General features: G+C 36.9%; 2 protein-coding genes across 3 annotated transcripts; one reads left to right on the forward strand and one right to left on the reverse strand.

Annotated features, from left to right (window-relative positions):
- The first annotated feature begins 981 nt into the window (after nt 1–981).
- LOC117625363 lies at nt 982–3,316 on the forward strand. Its single transcript, XM_034356928.1, has 5 exons — nt 982–1,052; nt 1,768–1,900; nt 2,043–2,146; nt 2,296–2,575; nt 2,747–3,316. The coding sequence occupies exons 1-5, from the start codon at nt 982–984 to the stop codon at nt 3,314–3,316; spliced, it is 1,158 nt and encodes a 385-aa protein (XP_034212819.1).
- Nucleotides 3,317–3,664: 348 nt separating this feature from the next.
- LOC117624048 (COP1-interacting protein 7) lies at nt 3,665–10,601 on the reverse strand. Of its 2 annotated transcripts, XM_034355170.1 has the most exons (9): nt 10,156–10,601; nt 9,844–10,023; nt 9,345–9,457; nt 8,827–8,861; nt 8,674–8,726; nt 8,413–8,565; nt 7,821–8,089; nt 5,734–7,523; nt 3,665–5,277 (listed from the first exon to the last, which is right to left on the reverse strand). In XM_034355170.1, the coding sequence occupies exons 1-9, from the start codon at nt 10,212–10,214 to the stop codon at nt 4,234–4,236; spliced, it is 3,696 nt and encodes a 1,231-aa protein (XP_034211061.1). In that variant the 5' UTR covers nt 10,215–10,601; the 3' UTR covers nt 3,665–4,233. The 2 variants fall into 2 exon arrangements, with proteins under 2 accessions (XP_034211061.1, XP_034211062.1); XM_034355171.1 differs by lacking the exons at nt 8,827–8,861; nt 9,345–9,457; nt 9,844–10,023; nt 10,156–10,601 and having other exon boundaries at nt 8,413–8,582; nt 8,674–8,706.
- Nucleotides 10,602–11,026: the final 425 nt, after the last annotated feature.

Below are 11,026 nucleotides of genomic sequence, written 5' to 3' on the forward strand. Positions count from 1 at the left end.
GATGAATTGGATTGAATTTGGGATAGCCAATCTTCATATTTTATATTTTAGTTTCATCTTCAATAGTAAAAAAGAAAAAAAATCGAAAACGTTAATGCCCAAAAAAAGTAAAAATGTTACTGATTTAAACCGACATTAGTTTGGAAACGATGGATTTGCTTCTTCTTTTGGAAATGATGCATTTGATTCTTTTCATTTTAGGGCAAGAATGATGCATTTGGATTTGACCGCCCTTCTCTCTCCTTATCTCTGATATGATATTGTATTATTTTGCATTCCTTTTGTTTCCGACGGTGACATCTCTTACCTAATTTGAGCCTTGGACTTGGACTTGTTGGACTTAATATGGTAAATGAATGCTAACTAAGACACAATCTCTAGGTATTTTGGTAACAAGATCGTACTTAGTTTGTTTATAAAGAAATGAAATTGGACTTTAATGCAAGGACTAATAAATGGCAAATGTATAAATAAAATCCATTTCTAATACACTAACTAAGGTGTAACATCATCATTCTTCTTAACACTTGACACGTATTCATGAGAATAATCATGATTTCACAAATATTAAATAAAAAATTAACTACGGTTACATCTATAAACATGTATCAGGTGATGAGTAAGATGATGATGGTACACCTTGAGTTAAAATTGTAAGTAAAAATATTTTCTGAACATTTTGTCATGACAATTAATAAAATTATGGTCCAATATTCAAGCCATCTTTTGCCCTCTCTCAAAAGATTACTTTTCCATAATATATATATATATATATATATATATATATATATATATATGTGTGTGTGTGTGTCTCCCCAAAGGCCAAAACTTGTCTTATCCCAAAACAATCCGGAACCCAAAAATTCAGGCTCTGAAAAATTCTTTATTTTCTTCTTCTTCTTCTTCTTCTTCTTCTTTGAATCAAAGTAAGTGCACAAGTGTCAAAGCCATTTTGTAAAAGTAAAGCAACCCAAGAAAACAATGTGGTCTGGTGCACTTCGAGCTGCGCTTATATGGACCAAGGCTTCAAGATGGAGGAAAGTGTCCAAATGGTAAACTATACTTTTACTCGACCCCTTTAAGTTTTTCATGCCACAAAATACTTGCACAACCCTTCATCGGTTTTCTAGCGCAAAAAGAAACATGTCCATCTATATTTTTATACCACTGAAAATGAAAACAAAATTATAGTTTGAGATTGCCCTGAAATGGGTTAACATGTTATTTTTGGATGAATGTTTTCCTGCTTCTTGCTTCACTTGTCATTTTAGTTCTTGTTTATTTATTGCTCTTCTATGATTTAAGAAGAGAAAAAAAAAGGGATTCAAACTAATTTGTATCTACTTCCCTCTAGTTTTTGGGGTTCCATGAAGAGTTGGTGGAGACCTTTTTATTTGCAAACCTAATTTATGATCCTATTTCTTAGTGTTTGTAGGACATTGACTTGTCAACTTTGGATACGCATGACTGAGTAGATTATTATTATTATTACTATTTTTTTTTATACAAACGATATTAGAGAAATGAGAAATCAAACTTAAAACTTTGGGATGCAAGGATAAATATTTTTAGCCACTTAGGCTATAAGCCGATGAGTCTAATTTTTTATAATATGTTTAAACAAAATTATTTAAATATAAAAGTCTCGAATAGATGAGTTTCAATTCTACGAGTGATGTTGTCCAAATAATAAAAAACTTAAATATTTTTCACATAGGCTGGCCATTTTTGGTAGCACATGTGACTAATAATATGCTTGTATTGCAGCAAGAGCCTGGTTAAGCAAGTTCAAATGCACTTAACCATCCAAAAGAACAGGAGAGACGCTATTATAAGGCAGGCACGTGTGGACATAGCCCAGCTTCTACAAAATGGCCAGCCACAGCAAGCTTTAGCTAGGGTAATTAATCTTATATTGCTAATCAAATTCAAATGTAGCACTAACCACTTGGGTTTTACCTCTTGGCTTTGCCAAAGCACCCAAAAGATTCTAATTTGATTTGAAGTCTCATGAAATGTCAACTTCTTGTTTTTATGTCCAGGTTGAGACACTCCACAAGGACCAGTGCCTTTTGGCTGCTTATGATCAAATTGACCATTTCTGCAGTTGCATGAGCATCAGCATTGTCCATGTATTCAAAAACAAGTAATTAAGTACTTGACTTGGAATTTACTTTAAATTCTTAATCATTCCTTCACTGGTTGAGATAAATTTCATGAACCAATAAATTGATTGTATATAATATTACTCATTTTTTAAATTAGTGTTTCAGTTGGCTGAATTGGTTGCTGCAGGACTCTGCAAGATTTGCCTAGTAGTGTTGGAGAAGCAATGGCGAGTTTGATATTTGCTGCCTCAAGATGTGGTGAACTGCCAGAGCTGCGTTTGCTGCGTGGCCTGTTTACAGAGCAATATGGATGGGAATTTGACATTACCAGCGTTGAATTGCGACCTGGGAATCTTGTAAATTCTCAGTTGAAGGAGAAACTATGCATAAATCTGATTCCAGATGATGTGAAACAAGGGTTATTAAGTGATCTAGTAAACAAGAGCAGTGTTCAGATGACGCTCCAGGTGAGAGTAATGCTAGTTGTACCACATTTATTCATTACATTATTGACTAACGAGCAGTCATACTGATAGCACGAATCTGTGTTACAGTATGGTTTTATAATATATCTTGGATGCTTGATGTTTTTAACTCTATGAATTCTGTGTTACATCATTTTCTGATGCATGGCACAGAAATATAGCTTTTCAGACAAAGATTTCAAGTATGAGCAGAAATCTGATGGGATTCAAATACAAATTCCAAAATTGGAGACAGCGAGGAAAACTGGGATAGTCTGTTCTCTGTCAAACGGTAAGTTCTCAGTGGCTACTCCATCCCATTCTCAAATTTGCTCAAATGGTACTTATGGTTTAGGTGACTCAACCAAAACCAAGAAAAATGCAGATCAAGATCATCGCAGCAATGGAAACATACATATAAATATTGACTCAGGGGGTAGAAATGCAAGCTCTAGAACATATGCCATGACTAGTTTACCTAGAAAAAGCCCAACTAGGAAAATGGTTCCATCCAAAATCCGGTATGACCATCTCTCCCCGATGGATGCTCCGAACAAAGATCGTTCCAAGATGTTGGCGAAGGGTCGCCATTCTTTCAGTGGTTCGGCTGACGAACATAAAATGGCAAAGGGAATATCTCCTTGCCATGTCCACCCCAAGCTTCCAGAATATGACGATCTAGTGGCCAAACTTCGTTCTCTCAAGGCGGAGTATAGGCATCATAAAAGCTTCTCGTTTTTCTGAATATTTTGAGAAGGATGCAGCAATAGGATTTGATCAAAATCTCAAAAATATTAGTGAAATTGATTTTTAGGTTGTGGAATTGGGTGAATAATAACTGAGTTGTATTTTCGTAACCTTTTTTTGTTACAGAATAGGGTAGTGTTTAATGTAAAATCTCAGCAATCCAACAGTTCATTCTTCTATGCACATTTTGCTTATGCAGATATAGAATTATAATTGGTTTAGCATCAACAAACTGAAATCAGGAAACATAATTAACAAATTCTGTTGATATCTCAGCAGCTCTTCACATTTTCCTTGTCCTTTATCCTTTCATGCACAAATAAGTCAGAACTGTCAAACCCTCCATGAAAAATCCAACCCAATCAACAATATTGAATCATGTCACTATATACTCTTTTTACATCTTCCTATTTCAATATTAATCTAAGGGCTATTTTCAATAAGTAGATTGGCCGGTTGAGCCAGTGTGGATAAGTTTTTTTTAAAACCTCACAAACATTATATACTTGTTGATCAACAAAAGGTGCAAAGATGTCTGCTTTCTTACACATACAAACAGATTTTTGATAAGAAAATTACAAGAGATGCAGAAAATAACTCACAGTGACTATCAATGCAAATGCACTAGTTACATCAAATAAACAGGTGGGTTTGTTTGTGTCTTCCTAGGATATACAAAAAGATAACTTACAGTGCTCTCCTTGTGTGGCAGCAACACCCGAGGCCTTATTGTGTATGAGAGCTGTGAGGTTATTCACTTGACAGCCATAAGGCATGCATCAGCTGCATTATCAAGCATTTCAATTGAAAGGTCCATCCCTTGGACTTGAATAACCCAGAAACCAATGCCGAAGAATTAGGATATGAACTGCAATCAAAAGCTACTAGCAATGAATTAACTAAGCTCCACAATATCAATTGACAGGAGAGTTTCGGCTTTTCCGCCCAAACAATAGAAGCTTCTTAAACCCTTTGGCAGCTTTAGGAGAGGTTTCATCACTGTTCCATTTCTTCCTGGAGTGGAGTTGTTCTCTGAGTGTTTCATCACTTGGTGGAGTAGAGATTTCTATCTCAGAAATCTCAGAAGAGATTGGTAAGTTCTTAGTTATTGGACCATTTTCTTCAATGTTCACGGCTGAAACAATTGAAGTTTTGTTAGGTGATCTTGGAATAGGAGGATACACACTCATTTCAGGAAGATAATTTCTTTTGTCTTCACTAAGAACTGGAAATTCCTGAGGCAACTCTTCAGCATCACCTGTAAACTGATCCAGTTTTGCGGAGTTCACTTCAAAAGGCACAGATAGACGCAAATTGGGAGAATACCCATTGCAGCTTCCGTTCTCCAAGGCCCCTCTTTGTAACGTCAGATTTCCTTCACTCTTTTCAACAGAAGATGTACCATGGAGTTCCTTAGTCTCTTCCAAATGATTGATGGAACTAGCGGGTTGAGTTGCGGGTGCAGCTGATGACTCAATTGGCAGTGCTTCTGTAGCTTCTATGCAAACCTTTTCCTGGACATAAGAGTCAGATGAAATTAATGGATTTAAAGTCTTCAGGTCGTCTTTCACATCTGAAGGTTTGGTTTTGTTTGGACTTGGTTTCTTATTCATAGCACTAGCTGCCTTCTGCGACGAGGCAGTTGCGACTACACCATTTGCTTTAATGTTCTGTTTTTTGGGTTGGCCAGAATTCACCCCCACAGTCGACAGCTTTTCAGTTACCCGAGCAGATGCAAGGCGTTCAAGGGTGGAATTCCGGAGGACAGGCTTATCTGATTTCTTAGTCTCTTGGGTTGAGGATTGAGCTTTAAGCTTCTCACTCTTTGTGTTAGTCATGGCAGTTTTGTTTTCCACTGGGGCCTTCTTAGACATTGCTGTATTAGAACCACTCCTTTCAGCAATTCTCTTCTGGCGTTGAATTCGTAACTCCTCCATTCTCTTTCTCTGTTCTTCTTCCTAAAAATATATTGGAAAAGAAAGTGAATAAAACCAGCAAAATGGAAAAAGGAAGAAGGGGAGTGTTAGTAATAGTGGACAAAGGTTTAGTCTTGTGACATCAAAGAAAAAGAAGTAATTCCATTTGGTCTGGGTAACAAAAATAAGTTCTACAACATATTGCGTTCATCAAAAGGAATTAGGAAAAATCAGATAAAAAATTGCAATGAGTATAAAATATTTAAAAACTCGGCAAACACTGAAAATGATATCAATGAAAAAACAGACTGGTGTCTAAAGCATAACTATTTCAAATTTGTGGGACAGATTATGCCACTCTTTCTTGTTCAGCCCAAAAAAAGAGTTGAAAAGGAAATCTAGCTTTGCAAATCTTACAATGGGAGTCATCTTTCAGTACTTTCTATCCCTTCCACATTATTCCATGAACCACTTGCAACGTAAATGTTCGTTACATACCTTTTCAAATTTGCTCTTCGGGACTGTGCTTTTGCTTACAGAAGTAGGTCTTGTGCTTCTTGACATGATATCAGATTTGCTCTTCCCCAAAGATCCATTTACAACTTTAGACCTTGCTTCTTTGGATTGAACTTTATCTCCAGGACTTCCAGTATTTTTATCATTCCTTCTCTTACCATTAGAAGGTTTCTTAACTTCAACACAATCAGTCATCTCAGTGCCAGGATTCTTTTTAGTGGCCTCAAATGATGACACATTATTCTCATAATCCATTTCGGGAGTCCATGGTGCCACAGCATGCTCCACAGCTGAACCACGGTCAAGCATCATGTAAAGGTCATCTGGTTCATGGGTGCTAAAGGCCTCAGGTTTATCATTTGAAATTTCCTCCATGCCATATTCATATTGAGTAGCTCCTATAATATCTGGAACAATGCTTATATCTGTCCTGAACTGAGAATCTGATTGATCAACCACTGATCGGTCTCGAACCATGAAAGAGTCATCCACAAGAACATCTCTCTTATTTTTCTCAGCATGAATACTGTCAGTTGCTAACTTTGATGAAGCATAAACACCATCAAATAGTTTCAGATCATTGCTGGCATCCTGATTTGCTGATATATCTGTTTGGTTGCTGATGAACCAATCCCCTTCATTAGGACATTTGGTCATGTAAGATTCATTGGCACAACCAGATACAGTATCATGGGAATTGTTCCCCGATTCTTCAATTCTCCGTGAAAATAATACATCCTCATATGTGTTATCAGTTCTCTTGGTAATCCGAGCAGCATTCTCGTCACCTTCAAAGTACCGGACGTGCGTTTTACTCTCATTACCTGGATCCCTCTCTGTCAACACAAAAAAATCACTTGAATCTGCTTGTTGCTTAGTCACTTTCGTCTGTTCCTGGTTAAATGCAAATGACCTTCCTTCACCAGAGTTCTTACTTGAAAAATATTCTTCCTCAACCTGTATATTGTGTGGTTCCATATCAAAAGAACTTGAATCCTTGTCCCTCATGAGAAGGTCCTGAAAAGCATTCCAGTTGTCATTTTGTTTTTCGCCCTTGTAATTATTTGCAACTCCATTTTTAATTTCCTGATCAGCAGCACCATTTGAATCATCTACGTTGCCTGGAAACTTGCTCTCATCTTGTTTTCTTTGATGATGTGAGGTTGACCTATGTTTCTTCCCCAATGACCCAACAGCTTCCTCCACCTGCTGTTTAATGGATTTGCCATCAATGAACTCATCCTCATCAGATGAATTTCCCTCAGACACACTTCCTGTTTCTCCATCCCTTTTAGAGGTTATGTAATTGATATTACGGATAACAACCTTTCTTGAGGACTTCCTCCCATGCTTTTTCCTATGCACCTGCTCTGTTCCAGAGTACTTTTTTCCATGTTGCATAGGATCATCAGATTCACTCTCATAACTAGAGCCAGTGCTCTGATCGGATCCATCTTGGTCTGACGTTTCCAGCACTTTTCCATGAGAATGTTTCTTTTTATTCCTATGAGATTTATGATTCCTACGACCATCGGATTCCTGATCAAAAGTAGGGCCAGATTCTTCCCCATTTGGAGGCCACTTCATATTCCCTGGATAATATGGTGGAACCTGCATACCAGGAAAAATGTAACCTTGATAGGGGTGCATTTGTGGATATACAGGACCTTGAAAATTGTGCATGTACTGGGGAAGATGGTTTGGCCATGGGTTTGGTACTTGAGCTTTCCCATCCGTTGATGACATCTTACCCGATGTTGGCAAGCTATTATCTGCACAAGACAAGAGAAGATGTTGTTGGAGATAGAAGCTCAGTTTTTCTCATATTGTAATCCTAAAGTAGCTCTAACATGGGTAACACAGTAGCCTTTAAGATGACAGACAGGAATTACTGGCTTCTCTCATAAGATTGTTAGATGTGAAACGAAAATGAAGATGATCATAGCAATATCTGTGGATTACGATTTTTAAACCATGTCACATATTTTGCAAATGAAATTTTTGGGCAAAGTAGATCACATCCAAATTATAAGCAGAAACTGGAAAGACTCATGGATGTTCAACCATACCTTGGTTCACATCCAGACTCCCATGACTTGTTGACTCAGACACTGATGTGTCTAGTGAGCCATTTTTCCCAACAGAGAGAGTACTATGGTTAACATTTATCATGAGATTCTGACTGGGGTCATTATCTTCTCCAGCAAGAATGATTCCTGATGTTCCCAAGTATGGCAGTTCTGGGTGAGCGCATGCCTGCATTGCTGCTATTTCTTCCATCCAAAGCCTATCTTCATTCTTTTGTTTGTATAGATTTATGAAATTAATGCATGCTTCCCTGAAAAAAAAACAAACAAACAAACACAGATTTCATCCTTTAACAAAATATACACCCACCAAACCTCCAAACGAGAAAAAAAGAAGAGGAAGAAAGACAGTTCTGAATAAGAAAAGTAGAACTTTATTAAATGAATTTATGGAAAGAGGATAAAAGCATTTAAAAGCCATTATCCCCTATATATCCCCCGAAAATGGTTTCCTGGAAGATATCTCGATATGTTTTTTAACGTTCAGTGTCCTAACTTATCTTCTTTAATTTGAAAAGGTACATGGCCAAAAAACTTGTGGAAGACAGTTCCAAGTCAAGTCAACTTTCTGTACCTTAAACGTGAAGCTCCAAAAGTATCAGAGAAAGATATAAGATCATCTATATAGTCCAGTTCAAATCCAGCAACTAAAGCACGAGCATAAGCCATCGCTTGTTCTTTGCATAGTACTACCTTCCGGGTTTCCAAAACACGTTGGAGATGAATCCTGTTCAACAACAGCAGCTGAGTAATCAATGCATGAAAATGCATTATGTTGTAAGTTGTAACCAATTATGTACTCACATATAAGCAAATGACAATCCAGATAACTTACTTGGAATTCTCTTCTGGCACAGCATCAATGGTTACATTGGATTCACTGTTTGACTAATGCACCATCACAACACAATAAAATGGTTCATTATAATGGAAAGTGCTTCAAAAAGAAACATCAGTATTTCACATACAATTGCCAAATGATGCATACCTTCAATGCAATTGACTTATTGTGATTCCCATCAGCTGTGGATATTTTAACAAACTAAAAGTCAGAAGATAGGTTTTATCAACTGTAGCAGTTAAAGTAATAAAGAGAAAGGGTGGCCATGCACAAGCCTCCCCACCATTGCAGGGTCTGAGTTGGTTCAGATGTAAGCAGCCTTACCCCTGCTTGCGGAAGGGCTGCATCATCCTATTTTTAACCTGCGACCTCCATGTCACAGTTGAGCAGCCTTACTAGAGAGATTAAAGTAATATAACTCTTTTTTCATATTTATCCATTGCTTGTAGTAAATGCATGTTTAAGGGTTCAAAGAGAGCCCAACATTTTTTCATCTCTAGCTGGTGAATTTATTCCCAGAATACAAAACAGGGTTTAATAAATGAATTTGATGTTTAGTTCAATAGATCAAGAACGGAATTGATTCAAAAAATGCAATCCGCAGGTAAATGAATTGAAGAATGTCAAGAAGAGATAAAGTATAAGTAAGCATCTCCAAAATGCACCTTCTGCCTCTGTCAATTCGTTCGATTGAATTGAATTCTCAATTTGCAAAATCTCCCTCTCAATAGTCACAAATCTTTCAAGAGCTTCTGGTGTAGTAACAAACTTCACAAACCTGTTGCATGTACATCAATAAAATGACACCAATTACACAATCTGTCAACAACGAACCATTATTTAGCATTTCATAAATGATGAAATATGCAACCATAACAAGCTAAAGAACAGAACTTTACATCAAATCTAAGAGTGCTCTGACTCCAATGTCATTTTTTGGTTATCACAATTATGACCAGGATCTTCACTTAAATTAATTACAATATATGATTTTCTTTTTATAATTAATGGGTTCAACCCAGATCCAAACTTGGTCATCATCAAATTTGGAAATTTTCACTCAATTATGCTAGAATATGCAAGCAACCCATTGAAAATTGGACAAAAAATTCTTACTTAACTGATACCTGAGAAACAAACTCAAACAAACACACACAGAATTACCTTTGCAAAGTGGCTTTGGTGAACCAGGAGGCACCTGAGCCCGGAGGACGAAGAATAATGGAGTAGCCTCCTTTGGAAATCTGATCCTTGGCGCATTTCAAGTGTACAAGAAATGGTTCTAGAAGCCCTGAAGCCAATTTCTCGCTTCCACCAGCAGCAGCAAATATCACCAATTCACATCTTTAACACAAATCAATGATAGAAAACTCAATTTTAGCCGAAACCCAGAAAATGTTCACTGTTCAATTGCACACAACAACATGAACAATATGAAAGTACGCGTCTTTGTGTGTGTGTTTGTGAGCAAAGTACCTTGTTCTGGTTGGAGTGAGTTGGAACAGAGCATGATCAAGACGAGTCCTAGAATCCATTGCCAATATGAGAGAGAGAGAGAGAGAGAGAGAGAGATTTAGAAAGGTTCAAAATGTGAGCTTGGACATGTGGTATGGAGGTTTGGGTGGAGATGTTTTGTTAGAATGGGGCCGAACATATGAGAGAGAGAGAGAGAGAGAGAGAGAGAGAGTGCCAGCAGGAGGTGATGAAGCTGAGCACATGGGGGAAGTTTGAGAGCGTCGGAGGAGCACTTTTAGATTGTTTCTGAATGTGGATCCCACGTGACAATGCCGACAGAAACGTCTCTATCTTACGTTTCTCACTCTCTCTCTCTCTCTCACTTTCACTTTGCTTTCACGGAAGAAGATGAAGATGAAGATGAAAAGATGAATGAATCTAAGGTGTCCAATCTTTCTTAAACCCCCCTCCCCTCCGCACAATCTACATCATGTATTTTACATAACATCAGGATTATATGTTGCAATTCTATAGTAAAGGTAATTATAGAAATATTTGTGGCTAGCATTATTGTAGCAACCTACTATTCTCACCAATATATAGGATCCATCTGTATTACAGGATGGTTAACAATGTAACCAATAAATATGATACAAATATAAACTCACATCATTACTATGAATAAATATATGTTCGATTTATCACATTGTTTAAATATTTTTAATACATCTTCGCATACATTTTAATCTTAAATATAAATAAATATTCTTTTGTCGGAGAGTTTGATTTATTACAAAAAAGAAGATTGCATATTCATACATATTTACACTTAATTAATAACTTTATTTTACAGTCTAACAATATAACATTCTATCTTTCAGAGTCTATAAGA

Source organism: Prunus dulcis, chromosome 4 (genome assembly GCF_902201215.1).
Source record: "Prunus dulcis chromosome 4, ALMONDv2, whole genome shotgun sequence".
Classification (NCBI taxonomy): Eukaryota; Viridiplantae; Streptophyta; class Magnoliopsida; order Rosales; family Rosaceae; genus Prunus; species Prunus dulcis.